Here is a 22,282-nt window from a genome sequence, read left to right as displayed (position 1 = left end):
GGAATCTTCAAAATAGATGACACATCATATAATGTTATACTCAGCTCTCCAAATGGTAAATGAAATGTATTCGTCTCTGGCTGCCATCTTTCTGTAAATGCTGACACAATCGTAGGATTTATAAAACGATACGTGCAATCTATCAAAGGTGATAAACTAGAGGCCATAACGATATCACGAACACGTTGATTATTTAATGGCCATTCGGGAATTTTTAATCCATGACTTCTACATTTTAATACACCTCTTTCCTGTTAAAATAAAAAAATACTTAATTATTTCAATTATAATAATAACATGGGTGTAACAAAAAAATAATATAACTTACCTCTCCTGACCATATTGCAAACGCAACGTGATTTTTAAAGCTTTTCAGAATGGATGGATCCTCGGGGCCTCCAGGTAATGGTCCAACAGAAATATCATCGTGATCGGATGGTTGCTCTTGCTGACTAGCCTCAGTAGCATCAGCAGCAATGGCAATAGATGGTGAGGCATGTGGCTCTGAAAGAGATGGATCTACTGGTTCTGATACATCTAGTGGCTCACTAGTACCCTCTACTCTTCTCCTTCTCCTCGATGCAGTGGGACGCTGTCGAGAGGAAGAAGCAAGAGCTCGTTCTTCTTCATTTCTTCTCCCGCGTACCATATCTATACAATATAACACACAAATTATTAATATTTTTCTAAAACACAAGATTAATTAAAAAAATTAATTAGGCAAGTTTCAGGGGTTGGGGTTACCCAAAAGGGGTTGGGGTTACCAAAACAATAGGTTCGGGGGAACTCGCACCCCCCCCCCCCCGAACATCGCTGTTCGGGGGAAAAATTTTCCCCCGAACATCGCTGTTCTGGGGAAAAATTTTCCCCCGAACGAAAAAATTTTCCCGAGTTCCCCCGAATCTCAAGGTTCGGGGGAACCTATCCCTCAAACGCCCAAGTCTGCCGAATCAAAATTAACTGTTAAACAATATGAATCAAAATGTTTACCTATTTATGCGATTTGGGGGACTCCAACAAGCTGGATGAGGCAAACAAAATGGGCGAGGCTAAGTCAGTGACACTGTCACAGAAGACGAAGAAGGAGAATGAGGAGGAAAAGAATAGGGTTTGATGCGCGTGGGTGTAGTTTTTGAGGGTTGAGTGTGTAGAGGGTGTATTTGACATGTAAATGGTTACAAAAAGGAATAAGTGTGGCTGCAAATAGTAAAATTAAATATTTTAGTTAGAATGGTTATAAAGAGCAAATTCTATGGTTGCAAATAGAATTACCCATTGATATATTCCGCTTCGTTAAGGGTCCTATGAGAAAATCCCGACGACTCCATTTGTTTCTGCCTTCTCTGTTTTCATCCATGCCCCTGATTTTTAATAATCTTCAGTCTTCACTGATTTTTAATTCCCATGTCTCTCTCTCTGGAACCCTAAACCCAATTATAGTCCGATAAGGCTTCGTTGACCTGGATGCAGCTCTCGCCGAGTCTACCGCCATTATCATCTCTCAGCCTGCTGCTGGCGGGCGCTGAATCATAAATAAAAGCTAGAGATGAAATGAGAGCCAGGACCATGGCACCGGGAGAGAGAATCATGAACATGAAGGGTGTGATGATTCTATTTCTTCCTTTGCTGCTCTACTTTCTCACCAGCTTCATCCCCACTGTGTTTGGCTCCCTCAGTCTATACAATTTTTGCACCAACACAAACGCTTACAGTTCAAACAGTGCCTTCGGAGCAAACCTCAACACCCTCCTGTCGGCTCTCTCCAACGCCACCACCGCCACCGGCTTCTACAGCTCCACTGCCGGAAACAGCTCCTCCGACCGAGTCTACGGCCTCTTCCTCTGCCGCGGCGATGTCTCAACCGAAGCCTGCCGACTCTGCGTGGCGAATGCTAGCGTAGACATAGTGAACCTGTGCCCAACTCAGAGAGAAGCCATCGTTTGGTATGACTACTGCTTGCTCCGGTACTCGAACCAGTCCGTCTTCTCCAATCAGGGCCTAGTTTACTTGTCAAATACACAGGACATCGACACCTCGAGCCTAGCCCAGTTCAAGGAGGTCTTGGACGAAACCATGGGCGATATAGCTAACCAGGCTGCAAGAAATCAATCGGGGAGGAAGTTTGCGAGTAAAGACGCCAATTTCAGTGGAGATCAGAAGGTATATACGCTTGCACAGTGCACGGAAGATTTCTCTGTTTCTGATTGCAACTCTTGCCTCGCCGATGCTATCTCCAGACTCCCAGATTGTTGCGAGGGGAAGCAAGGAGGAAGAGTTCTTAAGTCCAGTTGCAACGTCAGGTATGAGATTTACCCCTTCTACTACCTCAGCGACACAGCATCGCCGCCCCCACCGGCGTCCTCTCCTCCTCCATCGGCTCCGGCGAACAGTCCAGGTAAACTCCAAAACAACAACGTCAATATTATTTACGGAATAATAAAATAGAATCTCAATCGAGCAATAAGCAGCAAATTTAATTTACATTAAGTTGAAGCTCTGTCATTTTCCATGAGCAGCAAATGTAATGGTAAATGATTCACATCGCTTTTGATTTATTGGACTAAAAATTTATTACTAATTTTTAGAAAAATTATTATAAATTTATGTAGAACTTTTCTAAATTTCTATATAATGATTATAGATTTATTAAAAATTTGTATATAAATTTGTGGCTATTACATTTCCTTAAAACCACACACCAAATGCTACTATTGAGATGGACTATAAATATTTTAGGGGTAAATAATAAAATTAGTTTTTTAATTTTGTTTTCATATTAAATTAATTGTTATATTTTAATTTTTATTATCACAGTCATTAAATTTTAATTCTTCTATAATTTAATTTATTATTTTATTTTTTTTATCAAACTCTGTTACTGAAAATTAATGTGTTATTCATTAATATAAATTTAAAATTTTCTTAATGTTAAAATTAGCATAAATCTCAAAATTAAGTGATTTTAACATTTATATTAATATATATTATATTAGTTTTCTTTAAAATAAGTTGATAAAAAAATCAAAAGAAAGATTGAATTGTAATAAAAATTAAAATGTAACGGTTATGGTGATAAAAATTAAAATATATTGATTAATTAGTTATAAATGTAACATAATAAATTTATCCCATATTTTTAGCCTAATAATAAATAAAAAATATTTTTATTTTTATGTCTTGTAACGTACCTATAATTCTTGATAACCCTTTACGGCAGTTTCCCCATCCGATCCTTGTTTTGAGTGCCTGACGAAGACCGTCGACGACCCACAACAAATACTGGTGGTGTGCCCAAAACAGGAAAAAGCCATCACTGGGGACGATGATTGCCAGTTCGGGTACTTGTCCAAGAATTCGGTATATATCAGGATTAATAGCCGGGACATCAGTGCTTCGACCAAAACTGAGTTCAAGCAGGAATTGGAGAAAACCCTGCGTGACGTAGCTAACCAGGCTGCAACAAGTCAATCGGCCGGCGGGAAGATTTCCACTAAAGAAGCCAGCTTCGGTACTGGGATTCTACATACGCTCGCTCAGTGCACTGCAGATTCTACGCCTGCTTGCAACTCCTGCCTCGCCGACGCTATCTCGGAGCTCCCCTCTTGCTGCGAGGGCAAGCGAAGTGCAAACGTTGAAGCATTGCATTGCAAAGTTTGGTATGACACTTCCCCAAACCCCGCCGCACCACCTACGGAATCGGCCGATCCTCATCCGCCGACTTCGCCCAACAGTCCGCCAGGTAAACTGAGAAAGCACAACACACACACGCACACGCACACAGGCAGGCACACATACACAGATATATACATATATATTGTTTCACTGAATAGAATCTCACTCCACTCCACCAGCTGGTAGTTTGCTTCTCTGCCATCTTCCGAAAGATCTCACAAGTGAAGTGATCGTGAATGGTGTATATATATATATTTACACACAACACACACACACACACACACACACACACATATATATATAATACATGTGCATGCATACAACTAATATATACAATACATATAGGTGCACATGGGTATATAGGTACATATAATACGTCTATAGTTACTACATTTACGTAGATATATAATATGTGTACATATATATAAAATTCCTATATATATATGTATGCATAGAATAACTTGTATATATATTCTCTTTAAAATATATCACATAATAATTGTGAATGACCAAAAAACACTGCGCGAGAAATAATGCATTTAATTTCTTTTGTGAATTAGGAAATAAAGGAAGTAAAAGAAGAACGATTATTATGGCTACGAGTATAAGTGGATTTGCAATAATGCTTCTAGCAGTAGGAGTGCTCGGTTCTTACATCCATAAGAGCAAAAGTAAAAGCAAAAGAAGAGAGAAAGGTATTTTATATTTGAATATATTATATTAATGATATCATATATTAATATCTTTGTATTAATTTGTACCAATGCGTTGCATTAGCTAACTCTCTATTTTCCCTTTGGACAAAGAAAATAGTAAAGATGCTCAATTATTAGGGTCGGCAGGAGGCATGGTTGATCAGAACTATGATACCACTAATCAGACAGAATCTAATTTACACTTCCTTACCATTCAACTAGATCTTATACTTGCAGCCACAGCACATTTTTCTGACGAAAACAAGCTAGGTGAAGGGGGATTTGGTCCAGTTTATAAGGTAAATTTTGTTCTTAATATTATGGACATTAATTAATTATTTTTTTTATAATTGTTACTCATAATTCTTAACGAAAAAGGATAATTGTTGAATGATGCAGTTTTAAGTCATCTTTTATCGTGGACGTAGATTTGGATAATTGATTCAACTACTTAAATCACAATGAATATCTCTATAAAGATTTAATTGTAGGTTATGCGTCGCAATTTACTTTAAAGAACTAAACCATGACACTTTCTCATTCTAACAAATGACATGAATTAAAAACTGATTGTAGGGTACATTACCAGATGGACGAGAGATTGCTGTGAAGAGACTCTCAGGAACTTCTCACCAAGGACTCCAAGAGTTCTTAAATGAAGTTACAATGATTGCAAAATTGCAACACTGGAATCTTGTCAAACTCCTTGGTTGTTGCTCCGAGGGGAACGAGTCACTGCTCATCTATGAATACATGCCCAACAAAAGCTTAGATGTTTGGCTCTTTGGTAATCAATTCGATGTCTATGCAATCAAAATAATAATGTTGAAATTATTTTTTAAAATATAATTACTAACTTGAATGTTGTTTAATGTTTAATTATTAAATAGATTCAACTAAAAGTGTGGAATTAGACTGGAAGAAGCGCATTCTCATTATTAATGGAATTGCTCGTGGCATTTTGTACCTACATGAAGATTCTCGACTCAAAATAATTCACAGAGATCTTAAAGCAAGCAATATTTTGTTGGACGACAAAATGAATCCCAAAATATCAGATTTCGGAATGGCGAGGATTTTTGGTCGAGATCAAAATCAAGCCAACACAGGAAGAGTAGTCGGAACATAGTAAGAATACCTCTTTCATTTTCATAGAGCAATAATGATCTTAAAATTGAATACAGATTCTCATCACTTATCATGGATTTTTTTTTCTTGAAATACTCGAAAACAGTGGATATATGGCCCCGGAGTATGCCATGGAAGGGTTATTTTCTGTGAAATCTGATGTATTCAGCTTTGGAGTTCTTTTGCTAGAGATTATAAGTGGGAAAAGAAATAATGGATTTCATTTATCCGTGAATGGTCATAGCCTCCTTACTTATGTATGTTCCAACCAGCCAACTACACTTTCAACGCACAAAACATATGTAAAGGAGAAAAAATATGCTTGAACTAATTTTTGCTTTCACTATTTGCAATAATGTGCAGGCTTGGGAATTATGGTCAAAAGAGCAAGCACTGGAGTTTGTAGATCCATTATTGGCACATTCATCACACTTAACTGAAGTGTTAAAGTGCATACACATTGGATTACTTTGTGTCCAAAAGGATCCAACAGATAGACCTACCATGTCATATGTAGTTGTTATGCTGGCAAGCAATAGTATGGTGCTTCCTCAACCAATAGAACCAGCATTTTCTGTGGGCCGATTAGTTTTGAGATCAACTCAACCCACATCCTCAACTAATGAAATATCTCTTTCAGATATGGATCCCCGTTGACTTTTTACTATGATACTTTTCTTGTTTGGTTGCCAAATAGAAAAGTTATCAAACAATCTTGTCCACCAATCCTATATTGTAACACTATAAGTTTGTTGGGTTTTTGAGAATAAGTGATTGGCTCCTCGTGAGTGGTTATATTGTATGTATTACCTAACTTATTTTTATTGTTACTTTAAAGTTTTTATATGAATTGATTCAATTCATTAATAAAAAGATTATTATGCAAATTTTTTTTATCAAACTTACCATTTCGTTAAAAAGAACAAAAGCTTAGAACCTCTTAAGGGGTAAGGGCATGAAATTATTGACTCTCGCTTTCTTCACTTCCCTAAGATTTCTTGTGAGTTGGGTCCCATGTAAGTCTTTATCATAGACTCATTCTACAGAGTCCGACAAGCTTACTGAGCGCCTTACATAAAGGGGTCCAAAAAACAAAATTGCCCCCACCCACTTTGCAAATTTGCAAAGTAGGCCACTACAGCTCTCTCTCTGCTCACTCATCTCCCTTCCATGGTTGTTACCTTGCCGTCGCACCTAGCTGCGTCTGTGTCTGTGATATCGCCTTTAATTTTGTAGAGGCGGCCCATAGTCACACCCACATAGTTAGTCGACAAACACCGGCCGACGATTCAAGGTGTTAAAGTTTGAGAATGTGTTTCAGGGATCGCTATGTGGTGATAAAAGAGGGTATTTTTGGAAAATTTTGATTGTAAAAAGTTATTAACGTGGTTACAAAGAATAAAAGGAGAAAAAAAAATTAATAGCTACGAAGAGCAAAAAAGATGGCTGTAAATAGAATTTTCCATAATTATGTTTCAATTATAAATTTACCCCATACTTTAATTACAAATTTATCCTTAAATTGAATATCCCTAATTTGCTATTTACTTCCTCATGGTCTTACTCATACTCTTTCTCGCCCCTCTCTCATACTTTCTCATTTTTCCTCTCTCTAGTTCTTGCTGACGTAGCCGTCGTCTGCTGTTGCCATCAATGCTTTTGGTCACCATTCTCTCCACGCACTACCGCCTTCATCTCTCTCTCTCTCTCTCTCTCATTCATTCCCTTTATCTCTCTTCTCATTCTTGTCGTCATAGACACAGACGCAGCTGCCTCCACCGCCATTGAAGCTCCTTTCTCTCTCTCTGGGTTTTTTGTTCTCGCTTGCTGCTTCTCTCCTATCATTGTTCACCTCTGTCGTCGACGCCTCCATCTCTTTCTCTCTCCCTCTCTCTTTCTTTCTCTAGACCTCCATCTTATCTAACGCCTCCACCATTCGCAGCCGTTGCCCGTCGTTTAGTGAAAATATATATTATCTCTAAATATAAATATACACAAACTAAGTATATATATTGCACAAATTATTTACATATATATAAATATACACAAATATGTTTGTTAAATACAATTATAAACTAAAAACATATTATACAAAATTATCTAGACCAAATTAAATCTATTTTGTTACTTTTAAAAATTTTGGCTCGTAACATGTTGAAACTTTTAAGAGTATAGTTTGGCTTGCTATTTTAAAAAAATTATTTTGTAATTTTATTTTATTTTTTAAGTTATAAAATAAAAATCAAACTATAAACCACAATATTATAATATTTATTTTTAATAAAAAGATATATTCTTATATCCATCACAATACAGTTATATTTCTTCTCTTTATCATTCATACAAAACATAAAATTTTATGTATTTTGTAATCATCTTATGTATAAATAATTATATATATTTTTATCTTATGATTTATTTATATTATTTGAATTAAAATATAAAAAATTGTACATAAAGTTAAAAAAAATCACAATATTATATTTCACGTTTATACAAGCAATAGAAATAAATAATAACATAAAAATATATTTTAACCCAAAGTATATTATTTATTTATATTCTTGTTTAGTTTATATTTTTATTTAGAAAAGATGTATATTTAACCCAAAATTATATACAAATACATTTTCTGTAACGACCCATTAGAGGGCCTAGTAATTATTCAAGAATGATTTAATTAATTGTTGAAGTATTTGATTAAGCGATTTTGCCAATTAATTATTTAATGTGGCAATTTAGAGATTTTGAAGGAAAAGAATAGCATTTATTTCTTTTTAATTTTGGAGTTTAAAAGAATTTGCCAAGGTGGCAATTTAGATTTTTAATTGAGATAATAGTATATAAATAGCATTTAATTCTAGTTATTTATTTTGGAAATTAAATGCAAGGGCATGAAGTTGATTTTGGAGTTTTATTATTATTTGAGAGTTTTAATAATAATTTTTGTATTATTATTAATTAAGTGAGATTATGTATTTAAAGGAGAATGAGAATCCATGTATGAGATGGATTTAGATTGAGAGTCTCCTAGTTAGATTTGGAGAAGGAATCCAAGTTGTAGAAGAAGTGTGATCTAGGACTTTATGTCTATATATAGAGCCCATTAGCTTAGCTTTTCTTCACGCCATGTGAAGAACCAAGAGGCCAAGAGATAGCAGAGGCTTGCTAGAGTCTTCAGGATCGCTCCAGGGTTCGATCAGAGAGTTCTATCAGGCAAGTATTCTTCCTGTAATCCCTTCCATTATAGGTTCATATCAGTTTTTCAGATTAATCCAGTTCTTCATTGAGTTCTCAGATTTTATATCAGTAACCAGAGACGTATATATATATATATATGTGTGTATAACAGTGAAGTTATGAGCAAGTTATAGTAATCCTTATCCATTTTGGATTGCAAGTTCCAGTAATCCTTATCTATTTTGGATTGCAAGTTCTATTAATCTTTATCCATTTTGGATTGCAAGTTCTATTAATCCTTATCCATCTTGGATTGCAAGTTTCAGTAATCCTAATCCATTTTGGATTGCAAGTTCTATTAATCCTCATCCATTTTGGATTGCAAGTTCCAGTAATCCTTATCCATTTTGGATTGCAAGTTCTATTAATCCTTATCCATTTTGGATTGCAAGTTCTATTAATCCTCATCCATTTTGGATTGCAAGTTTTATTACTCTAAATTCTAATATCCAGATACTTTGTATCGTATCCGGATGTATCTAAAGTTCTTCGAGTATGATATCCGGATGGTTTGTTTATACATCCGGAAAGGTCAAGATAATATCCGAATGTCTCGCCTGATATCCAGATGCCTCCCTCAAAAGTTAAATTTTTCATTCGAATAGTCCCCAGTTATATCCGAATGCATCAGTGAGATATCTGGATGACCAAAATCATATCCGGATGTCCTAGTTCATATCCGAATACTTCCCAACATATCCGAATAGCTTTTGCTTTGAATGTCAGTGAGCCTTTTTCATATCCGGATGTCTTTCATCATATCTGAATATCATTCCTGATATCCGGATGACTTTTCCAGAAATCCAATTTAGCTTCCAATGAGTCCTAATTCAAGTTTAATTCAATCAATGTATTCAATACCTTCCAACATTGAATTCATAAGTCAGAACATGACAAGTTAATCATACCCATACCATAAATCATAATTCATAGAATATTTGTATTCCAATATATAGATGAAGATCATATCATGTTTAGCATTATTTTATTTTGACATGATCAGCATTATTTTGTGAGATTATGTGCATACATTTTGGTATGAGCATTGAGCATGACTTTATATGGAGCACTACATATCGTGTGCCAGCATTTATGTGAGCATTGCATTGCATTATGCGCGCTAGGCGGCTTGTCCGCGGGGATCCCATCAGTTTCAGTTTCAGCTCGGTTTATGAGTTGCTCGCCTGGTGGCAACCAGGGGGCTAGGGGCTTTGCCCATAGTATGTGCTTACAGTTTTTATGTATGCAGGTTTCAGATCAGAGAGATATGTATTATCAGATTATGTGGGCCTATGAGCCAAAGTTGCATACCTGTATTTAGTTTACAGTTTATGTGCATTACATTTTTATGAATGCAATCAGACAGTGATTTTACAGTACAAGTTCAGTCAGTTATTTACCAGTATCGATATTCTTCGATTCAGCTTCAGCATTCTTTCCAGCTTATTACTTGCTGAGCTTTTGTAGCTCACCTTGTACTTTTTACCCCTCCAGGTTCTAGCAGGGGAGTATCAGATGTGGGGCCTAGCAGCAGTGTTCAGTAGTGTGTGTACGTGGAGCCGCTCAAGATAAAAGATGTCTGGGAGTTTATTGAGTTCTATAGAGTTTTCTTAGATTAGATCTATTTTATATTTCAATTGAGGGATTGTCCCTTAGATAGAGTTTGTGCTTTTCAGTTTGTATTGACTCAGAGTTTTTATTCTAGTTGATTGAGATGTTCAGTCATGGTATCAGATTTCAGTTTATTAGTTAGTTTATTTTATTATCCCCAGTAGCACCTCTTCTCGGGTAGTTCTAGGAGAGGGGGTGTTACATTTTCAGTAAATATATTATATATTTATATATGTGTTAGTTTAACAAAAGACTTAGAGAGAGAGAGAGGGAGGGCAAGGAGAAATGGAGGTGTCAGCGGCGACTGAAATGATAGAGGCGGATGGCGATGGAGGTTGCAACAGAGGTGAATGACGACTAGAAGCTTTGATGGTGGCGGCGAAGGTGGCTGTAATACCCAAGAAATTTGGGGGTGCTATTTTAAAGGAAAAAATAAAAATTCAGGGAAATAGGTATCTAAAAAGTCTAAAAAACTTACTGAATCAGTCGAAGGGAGAACCCTGAAGCTTAAATATCTAAGGAAAAATGAACGCCTTAAACGAGCATATCGAGGCAGGATTTTTAAGATCAAAAGAAATCGAATTCGAAACTATTTTCGGTACAACAAAAAAGTAGTTGCCATTTAGGTTGTAAGAACCGAATCTTTAAAGGAGACTTTTGGGAAGTCAACGGAAGCTTGAGAAGGCTTCGTTTTTTCATAAAGAACAACCCTTCAGTGGTTTCAAGAAGAAACGAATAAGGTTAGGGTCTAAATGAAGAAACGAGCCTAAGTGTAATTTTTCAAAGTTGCCCGAGAACAGTCAAAATGTCATTTTTTCCAAAAGTTTCAAAAGAGAAATTGAAAGATTTGAACTTGAGGGACTCAATAGCAATTAAGGAAAGTCCAGGGGTTGTGAGAAAGAGGGGCAAATTGAGAAAACCAAAATAGTTTGGGCCAAAGTGCAAAATAATGAAAACCTTGGCCATGGAATCCGACCAAGCCACGAGGAGTCGCCGAAAGCTTCTGGGGTTGCATGGGCAATGGTCAGGGAGGGCCAAAGAGTGATGATAAGCCGACAAGGGCCACTAGAGTGGCTAGATTTTCGAAAAACTCGACCAAAAAAGCTGGCCAAAAAATCGAACCCTGCAACTAGCTTTTGCAGCCGATGTTTGATGCTTTTAGGTCAATCTAGGGGTGGTGAGAACGTTTAAGGCAATGGGCAAGGCGGCCAAGGCCATTTGGAGCTTCAACATCGCCTATAAATAGAGTTCAACGATGGCTGAAATTTTCAAGAAATGGAAGCTCAAATTGAAACCATTTTCGAACGAATTGAGAGGCAAGGATAGATGGCTTTTGTTTCCCATAAGCTAAAGAGCATTTTTGGAGAATTTGGTGAGCAGCGGAGCATAAACGAAGGAGAATTGAAGGTTTATAGGAACCCTAGGCGGTCCGTTGGCCGAGAATTCGAGCTGCAAGTTGAGGCACTTCCCGACCTCCTTTTGAGCCATCTCAAGTACCATCATGATCGACTTGGTCGGACTTCATTGAGATGCAAAATTCTCATTTTTTTAGTGTACCATCACCGGGGAAGATGACCAATGCGTGAAGCTCACGCGTTAGTCTCACTCGCCTTATCACGCGCTAGCACGTGCAGGCACATGGGACCTTATTAATTTCTGATTTTTTTTTTATATTATTGGAAAATTATTTTAGGATTTTCTGTGAAAAAGGATTTGGAAAAAAAGTGAGGTAGGTATTTATTTTGGTTTATTAGAGTGAAAGGCAAGAAAATTAAAGAAAAATAGATTTTATTGATTATTTAAATAAATATCTTGCCTATGGTGCTTTTGGACTTGAGGTGAAACATTTGGTACGAATTTCAAAGTTGACACGCAAATCAAGACAGTTTGCATGCTTTTCGAGGTATCTCGATTTTTGTGAAAAGTGGGTGGTTTTATCCCCATAACCCATATTCGATATGATTACCTTTCTATGCATGATATTTACATATATTATGATTAATTTCGTCATATTTGTTCATATACAACTGCATGAAAAGTTATGATACTCACATGGCATGATATTATCATCATATTGAAACTCGTGCATGGAGTTGGGATGTCGCCCTAAGAGTGTAGCCGTAATTCCCCGATAGCAATTGATGGAACAACGTTTGGGTTATCCTGCAAAGGTTCAAGATTTTGTCTAGGGTTCCGTGTCAGGCTGGTAGGCCAGAGAAGTTACACTAAGGGTATCTTCTTATAAATGTCCATGCATCATTCATTCATTCATACTTGTCTAACCCTCATTTAGAAGATTTCATTTTTTAATATTGGACTATGTTCCTGGACTATTCCATATTCCAGGCGAGGCAAGCGGCCGGAAGGGCAAAGAGGTGATTGAAATGAGAGAAAGAAGGAGATAAGGTGTCGACGAAAGCTGAAATGATGACCATAAGAGCTGATGGTGTCAGTGGCAGCTGAAATGGTGACTATAAGTGTTGATGACAACGATTGCATCAACGAGAACGAGTAGAGAAAGAGAAAGAGGCGAGAGAAAGCGAATGAGAGACAAGGGGGAAGAATGAAGCAGGAAAGGATAAAAAGAGTATGAGGAAGAAGGCATGATTTTGGATGAGTATTCAAAAATTTGAGTTTAAAATATCGTGATATTTAAATGTCAAAATATCATGATAAATTTAATTATCATTCAACTTGTTACAATAAAATTCTCCATGTAGCATTATGTTTAAAAAGGCGCCACCACAAGTCTGCTGCATGCCATAATAATGAGATTAAAAATGAGAGCGCCTTTTTTTGAAATCGTTAAAACTAGTTCGGTTACTGAATTCTTATAGAATTGGATCAATCAAAACCGTTGACACCTCTAATAAAAGGGGATTTGTTTTATTTTATAACATAAATTTAGTTCATATTATGGACATCAATTAATTATTTTTTTATAATTGTGACACATAAAATCATAACAAAAAAAGATATCATCTTTCACTAAAATGATTCCAAAAATATTAAATATAACATCTTTTATATTATATATTATTAAAAAATATTCAGATTTTTGGTTTTTTGAAAAAAAATTCAAAATAGCGGCTCAAGCGACACATAAGAGTGTTTTGTATTTTTTAATCTTGAAGTCTTCGGTCAATTACAGGCTAAAACTATAGACGTAGAATGTGGTTTCCCACTCATTTCTTCACTTTAATATATAATAATTTCTCCAATTTTGATGAATTTATACCCCTTTTTATTTACTCTTCAACTCCTCTTTAGTTCTATAACACAACCCACATAAAGCCGAAACAAATAGATCTAAAGAATTAGGGCAAATTGGTCATTAGGCACGCATCACCGCTCTTCTGCTTGTTTCTGGTTTCTCCTTTTTCATCCATGCCGCCGATTTTTAACAGTCTTCAGTTTTCGTTTTGTTTTCTACAACAAGAACCTCTTAGTTTCCATCTCTCTCTCTCTCTCTCTCTCGTACCCTAAACCCTATAATAGTCCGATGCAGGTTTCACCGAGTCTAATGCCATTAATTTCTTCAAATAATCTCTCATTCTCAGCCTGCTGCTGGAGCTGAATCATAAAGGCTAGAGATGAAATTGAGGCCCATAACCTGACCATGGCACCTGGAGAAAGAATCATGAACATGAAGGGTGTGATTCTATTTCTTCCCTTGCAGCTCTGCTTTCTCACCAGCTTCATCCGGCCCACTGTGTTTGGCTCCCCCAGGATATACAATATTTGCACCAACAGTGCCTTCGGAGCCAACCTCAACACCCTCCTGTCCGCTATCTCCACCGCCACCGGCTTCTACAACTCCACCGCCGGAAACAGCTCCGACCGAGTCTACGGCCTCTTCCTCTGCCGCGGCGATGTCTCACCCCAAGCTTGCGGACAGTGCGTGGCGAATGCTAGCGTAGACCTAGTGAAGCTGTGCCCAACTCAGAGAGAAGCCATCGTTTGGTGTGACGACTGCTTGCTACGGTACTCAAACCAGTCCGTCTTCTCCAATCAGGGCCTAGTTTACTTGTAAGTAAAGAGGACATTGGCACCTCGAGCCTAACCCAGTTCAAGCAGGTCTTGGACGAAACCATGGGCGATATAGCTAACCAGGCTGCAAGAAATCAATCGGGGAGGAAGTTTGCGACTAAAGACGCCAATTTCAATGGAGATCAGAAGGTATATACGCTTGCACAGTGCACGGCAGATTTGTCTATTTCTGCTTGCAACCCTTGCCTCGCCGATGCCATCTCCCGACTCCCCACTTGTTGCGAGTGGAAGCAAGGAGGAAGAGTTATTAAGTCCAGTTGCAACGTCAGGTATGAGATTTACCCCTTCTACTCCCTCAACGCCACCTCAACGGCGCCCGCACTGGGCATTCCTCGTCCACCGGCTCCGGCGAACAGTCCAGGTAAACTCCAAAACGACAACGTCAATATTATTTACAGAATAATTAATAAAATAGAATCTCAGTGGAGCAATAAGCAGCAAATTTAGTTTAATTTAATTTGAAGATCGGTTATTAATTTTCCATAAGATATCAATGAATTAGAGAGTAATTAATGGTGAATGATTCGCATCGCTTTTGATTCATTGGACTAAAGATAGTGTTTTTTTTTTTTTTAAACATTACAGAGGATCATTAGATTATGACTAGAAGACGGATCATGGATATAGAAAGGGACTCTTTAATACAATTGCTTTACCAAAAAAAATTAAAAATTGCACAAAATTATAATACAATTGCTTTATCTAAAGTAGAACAGAAAATTAAAAATATTATAAACCATCACGCTTTACCACAAATCTAAACCATCACGCTTTACGTCAAACCCGCCGCAGTACCTCCGGCATCGGCTGTTCCTCCTCCACCGAGTTCGCCCAACAGTCACACCAATCTCACACGCCCACGCACACGCATACGCATACACAGAAACATATATATATATATATGTATATGTATGTATGTATGTATATATATATATTGTTTCACTGAATACAATCTCAGTCCACTCCACCAGCTGGTAGTTTGCTGGTCAGCCATCTTCCGAAAGATCTCACAAGTGAAGTGATCGTGAATGGTATATGTATACAAACAATATATATAGGTGCATATAATACTTCTATATATAGTTACTACGTTTAAGTAGATATATTATATACTTATATATATAATTCCTATATATATATGTATACATGGAAAATTCTCATTTTATTCTATGTATACATATATATTCTTTTTAAAACATATCTGTTGTAGTATAATATATAATTGTGATTGACCAACAAATACTACCAATACATTTCATTTCCTTTGTGAATTAAGAAATGAAGGAAGTAAAAGAAGAAAGGACCATTATTATGGCTACGATCTGGATTTGCAATGCTCCTAGTGGTAGCACTACAAGAAGAAGGAGTATTGTTGGTGAACTTTTTCCGACGATTTAATAAATCGCCGAATATGACATACGCATCCCTAGCAGTTTTGACAATCGTCGGGTATGGCATACACATCCCCGACGATTTCAAAAAATCGCCGGGAATATAATTTAATATAACATCACGAAAATTCCCCTTCTCTCTTGCACCTTGCCCAAATCTTCCTTTCATCCCCTTCTTTTCCAAAATCCCCCCTGCAAACCCTAGAACCCTCTCTCGCTCGGGCCTTGCTGTGTCTTTCTCGCTCACTCACTTGCCCTCACTCTCGTCATTGAGTCGTTGCCTTTCTCGCCCTAGCCCTCGCCCTCGCACTCGCACTTGCCCTTGCTCTCGCTCGCTCTCACTCTCGCTGCTCGTTCTCGCTCTCTTAGTCTCTGTCTCTCTTGCCCTCAATCACTCTCGCCCTCGCTTGCTCTCACCTTCGCCCTAAAAAAAGGTTAGCCTTAAAACTTCTGCTTTGATTTGTCTATTGTAGGTTTTCTTTTTTTTTCTTTTTTTACAATTTTGGAAGTAGATCATATATATAGATTTGGATTTCTTCAACTAAAAATGGATCAAACACTGAACTTCTTGTTCGAGTACATTGTTTCTCATACTTCTCTACTTCAACCTCAACTTTCACAATTCTAGTATTTAACAGAGAAGCTAGCATTTACAAGCCAGAGTCTAGCTGGGCACATTTTGTTTCTTGTCTAAGATTACCAGACTCTGAAATGTACTCCTAAACCATTTGTTTTCGCTTTAAGCTTGCAATTGATATGTTTGTCTTCAAAATAAGTTACATGAGCAAACATTTGCCAAACATTCATCCTCTAAAGTGAGCACGGTTTAACCAACCACCCTTGTGCTCCAATAATTCAGTAAATTAGCGACGCTTTTGTCCAAGGCAATTGTACTTTCCTCGCATAAAACTTGGGCCACCATCATTTGGATCCCTTCCGACTCTCTCGTATAAAATTCCCTAAAAAGGCATTCTCATTTTTCTCTGCCTATTCCTTCGAGCCGTGCCACTTGCATCCACAGTTTTTTTCTCCCCATCTAAGCATCAATCATAAAAAAATTACATATAAAAATAAAACTAAAGAACACCTTTTAATCAGACAGAGAAAATTCAAATGGTTTCTTCTTATCCTATACCCCAACAAGCTTTCTATGAATAAGCATATCAATATTGTATATTACATGCACAATTTTTAACTTTATTAACTCTGTTCTTGTGTACTTGGATGCCTTTTTATGTTTGTTTATTAGCTTTCTTTAGCTTGGCTGGCAATTGCATGAGTTTACATTGTCTTTTAGCAGTTTAAGAACCAAGGCAGCTAGTTTGTAATCAAGAACCTGTGAAGAAAAAATAGCCTTCCCATCAAACCATTACTTTGAAACAACAATGAACCAATAGTTTAATTATAGATACGTATCGCTCTCGTTTTGTTTCTAATCCTCCTCTCTGTTTATAGATACCCAAATATATGCGTGTGTTTAGGCACCCCCTAAGAGAATATTTCCTGGCCATTTGATTTGGTTTTTAATCCATTCAACAAGGCTGTGAAATTAAGTGTACATAACTAAAAAATAATAATTATTCTTTCATCATTTGTTTAATTAATTTTACCTCGGTTTTTCTGTTTTTTTATTTTTTATCAAATTAAGGTTCCATTTTCAGTGCAAGTTAATTAAAAGTCAATGTCACAACCCAAAACCTTTCATCGTCGTCACTTGGAGACATATTGGCAGGCAAATTTCCATTGATAGTATGACTTAGGTTTCTTCTTCTTATGTAGCTGAGGCTGCTTAGCGTAAGAGGGTTTGTGGGAGCAGATTAAACCTAGCTAAAAGCTTTGAGAAAAAGACTTGCATTCAATTATCGGCCATATATATGGTCCCCTCCTTAATTTGTTCACTAATCTATCATGCTTTCAATGAGTTTGTACTAACTTTGTCTTACTTGCATTCAGAGTGTTCTGTTTGTTACAAACAAACAAAACACTTTGAATTAAATTAAGTGGGTGACCTTATGGATCTAGATCGGGGAGTTGATACATGGGTTAGTAATTAAATTTTCTTAATTTTTTATGTAGTCCACATTATCATATTTTGACAAGTGGCAGCTGCTAGCGATCAAGGTAATGTACATGACCATATTCATTGCAAAATATTAGGTACACTGATCACCGGCCCAAATTAATTTAATTAAAGGTCGTAGTCATGATTATGCTTTATAAGCCATATACTTGCACTTAAAATCTTGAAAATAGTGAAAATTTTCAAGGGTTATAAGACAGCCAGCAAAAGTAGTGAAAATTTTCTCAGGAAAGTTTCCAAGAAGATTTTTGTTTCCTCATTCTGATTGCTCCCTCATTACTTTAATCATCCCTAGTCTGACCTAATTTATTCTTAATTTATTCTCACATAGCTGTCATGTTACTTGCCCTGCCAGTGTGTTTATGGAGAAGTTCATATAAAAATGAAATTTGACTTATCAATGAGAGATATATATATATATATATATATTGATAAAATTAAATGCTTGTTCTTAAGATTTATTATTTGATTTTATTATAGTGTCTGACTAAAACCCAAGTTTTTTTTTTTTTTTTGTGGGGTTTTCTTTAGACAACAACCCATCATTAATATTTAGAAGAAACACAAAACAGCTACGCTAGGATCCTAATATTTTTTTGACAAATGATTAGTCTTCATATGTAGCTAGTCTTAGATCAATAGAGATAATTGACAAACTAAGTTTATGTAATTAATCTTATTGTAGTGAAATTAAAATTTGGCACCTTGTTATATGGTGTTTTAGTAAATTATGGACAATAATTTACCAAAACAAAAGTATTGAAGTAATATAATTGAAGAAAATTACAAATGATTACTGAGTGTTTGAATCATTCTCAAGTAATCAAACTTTAAAGCGCAGGCCAAAAAATTAATATTTTTAATAAATAATAATAATAAATTATATATAAATTATTCAAATTATTTTAATTGAATCCTTATTCTTAATTAAAGTTGTTTCTCTTATTTAATTGAATCCTTATTCTTATCAAGTTTGATATATAAATTATTCTAATAGAGCTGAATAAGAGTTGGATTAATATATCGAACATGCTAGATCCTCGATACGAACAAAGAATTCATAAGTTCTTTCAGTTTGCCTATAGACATAAGGCTCCTGGGCTAAGTATATATTATCCATGTGTTAAATGTGTTAACTGATATTTTCATAAATGAGATGTTGTGCAGGAATACCTCATTCTGAATGAGTTTGACACTAATTACATAATAAGGACGGTTCATGGATAGTTATATGTGCCTCGTCATAGTCGAGAAGAATTTCAAGATTAGGAATATAATATTGGAGATGATATGGTGGGAATGATACATGATGCAAATGGAGTTCCTAGACACAATGTTGGAAGTAATGAAGAAGTTACGAGATTTTATGAACTGTTTGTTCATTTGATGAATAAACGAATACATCGTCACATTATTGCTAAGGCAATCATTGTGTCTATTGATCCGACCAAGTCTGTAGGGGAAGTAAAGTTAGGTAATGAGTTTGTTGAAATTAGTATATTTTATGTTGAATAGAAAGGGACTTAAAATGTTGAAAGTCCTCAAAATGGGTTGACCTCGGCAGAGGCGGACCACTTCTTTAACTATTTTATCGTTCTAAGTGGAATTAACTATAATTCATATATAGGTTTTTTAAACATCTTTGATGGATTCATGTATTTTTAATACATTTAATGAGTGTATATTATTTTGTTAAATTGAAAATATTATTTAAACATTCAAGTTTAATATTTTTAGGTGGTGTCTGTTAATCAAGATATAAATAAAAAAATGAGATATGAAAAGTATTATGGTAGTGTTTTTTTATTATATTTATTAAATTTATTTGATAATAATTAAAAAATAAGTCATGTGACTTAATATCTGAAATTTTATAAATAAATTTATCTTTTCTCATTTAGATAAATTTATTTTGGATCTTACAGATAAGAAAAATGACATATATATCCCTCAATATATTCTAAAAAAGTTAACAAGCCGTATGATAAAAATTTTAAAATGCTTCTTATCTTTATCTTAAATATTTTATATTTTGATCCTAAAAATATTATAATATTATCTTACTAATTTTAATAAACGCTATTTTAGTGATATTTTATATTAAAATATTACATTGCGCCTCATATTAGCATAAATATATAAAATATTAATAAAAATACCAAACTTATAGTGCAAATAGTCAAATTTGAAGGCGTTAAATGTAAATTACCCATGATTAAAAGAAGAGTTACTGTTTTTGGAAAAATTAATCAGGTGGGCGCGGGACCACGGTGGTCCAGCGAGGACCCACTGGTCAGGTCAGAACTGGGGAAACAGCGTGGTCCATTCCGTGATATAATACGCCCACCTGATATAGGTACATATATATAATACGCCTATATATAGTTGCTACATTTTCGTAGATATATTTCATACGTACATATATATAAAATTCCTATATATACATATAAATAGAATAGCGTAGATATATATATTATTTTTAAAACATATATATCTGTTGTGAAAGAGAATACATTTCATTTCCTTTGTGAATTAGGAAATGAAGGAAGTAAAAGAAAAGGAACAATTATAATGGCTACGATCACAAGTGGATCTGCAATGCTTCTAGCCGTAGGAGTGCTCGGTTCCTACATCTATTGGAGTAGAAGTAAAAGAAGAGAGAAAGGTATTTTATATTTAAAAATATTAAATTAATTTTATCATATATTAATATTTTTGTATTAATTTGTACAAGTGCGTTACATTAACTAAGTCTTTATTTTTCCTATGGACAAAGAAAATAGTCAAGAAGTTCAATTCTCAAGGTTGGCAGGAGGAATGGTTGAGCAGAACTACGGTATTATAGATCTGACAAACTCTTCACACTTTCCCACCATTCAACTAGATCTTATACTTGCAGCCACAGCACATTTTTCTGACGAAAACAAGCTAGGTGAAGGGGGATTTGGTCCAGTTTATAAGGTAAATTTTGTTCTTAATATTATGGACATTAATTAATTATTTTTTTTATAATTGTGACTCATAATTTTATAAAAGAAATGATAATTATTAGATAATGAAGTTTTAAGTCATCTTTTTCCGTAGACATAGAACTAACTGGATAAGTGATTCAATCACTTAAACACAATAAATATCTCTAAATTAAGATTCAATTGTAGGTTATAAGTCGCAATTTATACTTTAAAAAACTTAACCTCAACACTAGTAAATGACATGGATTGAAAATTGATTAATTGTAGGGTACCTAGAGATTGCTGCCAAGAGACTCTCAAGAACTTCTCACCAGGGACTTCAAGAGTTCAAGAATGAAATTAGTTTGATTGCAAGATTACAACACAAGAATCTTGTCAAGCTCCTTGGTTGTTGCTTAGAGGGGAACGAGTCACTGCTCATCTATGAGTACATGCCCAACAAAAGCTTAGATGTTTGGCTCTTTCGTAATTAATTTGACGTCTATACAATCAAAATAATGTCAAAATTAATTTTTAAAATATAATTACTAACTTGAATGTCGTTTGATGTTTAATTATTAATAGATTCAACTAAAAGTGTGGAGTTAGACTGGAAGAAGCGTATTCTCATTATTAATGGAATTGCTCGTGGCATTTTATACCTATATAAAGATTCTCGACTTAAAATAATTCATAGAGATCTTAAAGCAAGCAACATTTTGTTGGACGACAAAATGAATGCCAAAATATCAGACTTCGGAATGGTGAGAATTTTTTATGGAGATCAAAACCAAGCCAACACAAAAAGAGTAGTTGGGACATAGTAAGAATACGTCTTTCATTTTCATAAAGTAATAATGATCTTAAAATTGAATACAGATTCTCATCGCTTATCTTGAATTTTTTTTTTCTTGAAATACTCTAAAATAATGGATATATGGCTCCGGAGTATACTATGGAAGGGTTATTTTCTGTGAAGTCTAATGTATTCAGTTTTGGAGTTCTCTTGCTAGCGATTATAAGTGGGAAAAAGAATAATAGATTTCATTTATCCATAAATGGTCTTAGCCTCCTTACTTATGTATGTTCCAACAAGCCAATTACTCTTTCAACGCAAGAAACATATGTAAAGAAGGAAGAATATGCTTGAACTAATTTTTGCTTTCACTATTTGCAATAATGTGCAGGCATGGGAATTATGGTCGGAAGGGCAAGCGTTGGAGTTGGTTGCTCCATTATTGGCACATTCATCACACTTAACTGAAGTGTTAAAGTGCATACACATTGGATTGCTTTGTGTTCAGAAAGATCCTACAATTAGACCTATCATTTCATCTGTAGTTGTTATACTAGCAAGCAATAATATGACGCTTCCTCAACCAATAGAACCGGCATTTTATGTGGGTCGATTAGACTTGAGATCAAGTCAACCCACATTCTCTGCCAATGAAGTTTCTCTTTCAA

The 22,282-nt window shown here is 35.4% G+C and overlaps 1 protein-coding gene and 1 pseudogene across 6 annotated transcripts in view; both read left to right on the top strand.

Moving 5' to 3' along the window:
* Positions 1-1,331: 1,331 nt before the first annotated feature.
* The window catches only part of LOC127808915 (cysteine-rich receptor-like protein kinase 10), a 68,272-nt gene continuing 47,321 nt past the window's right edge, over positions 1,332-22,282 (top strand). The window contains exons 1-8 of one of the 6 annotated variants that reach the window (XM_052347633.1): positions 1,337-2,395; positions 3,218-3,739; positions 4,233-4,367; positions 4,605-4,666; positions 4,944-5,154; positions 5,258-5,495; positions 5,602-5,752; positions 5,859-6,321. In XM_052347633.1, the coding sequence (XP_052203593.1) occupies positions 1,552-2,395; positions 3,218-3,739; positions 4,233-4,367; positions 4,605-4,666; positions 4,944-5,154; positions 5,258-5,495; positions 5,602-5,752; positions 5,859-6,152 (2,457 nt within the window). In that variant the 5' untranslated portion in view covers positions 1,337-1,551 and the 3' untranslated portion in view covers positions 6,153-6,321. Of the gene's footprint in view, positions 2,396-3,217; positions 3,740-4,232; positions 4,368-4,478; positions 4,667-4,943; positions 5,155-5,257; positions 5,496-5,601; positions 5,753-5,858; positions 6,322-22,282 lie in introns of those variants that run through there. The other 5 variants (XM_052347632.1, XM_052347628.1, XM_052347634.1 and 2 more) reach the window with 5 other exon arrangements.
* Positions 13,641-19,515, top strand: LOC127808922 (cysteine-rich receptor-like protein kinase 25; annotated as a pseudogene).

The sequence above is a fragment of the Diospyros lotus genome, chromosome 8 (assembly GCF_014633365.1).
Source record: "Diospyros lotus cultivar Yz01 chromosome 8, ASM1463336v1, whole genome shotgun sequence".
Taxonomy (NCBI): Eukaryota; Viridiplantae; Streptophyta; class Magnoliopsida; order Ericales; family Ebenaceae; genus Diospyros; species Diospyros lotus.
The sequence above is the reverse complement of the archived record's forward strand: the minus strand, read 5'-3'. Positions and strand labels throughout refer to the sequence as shown.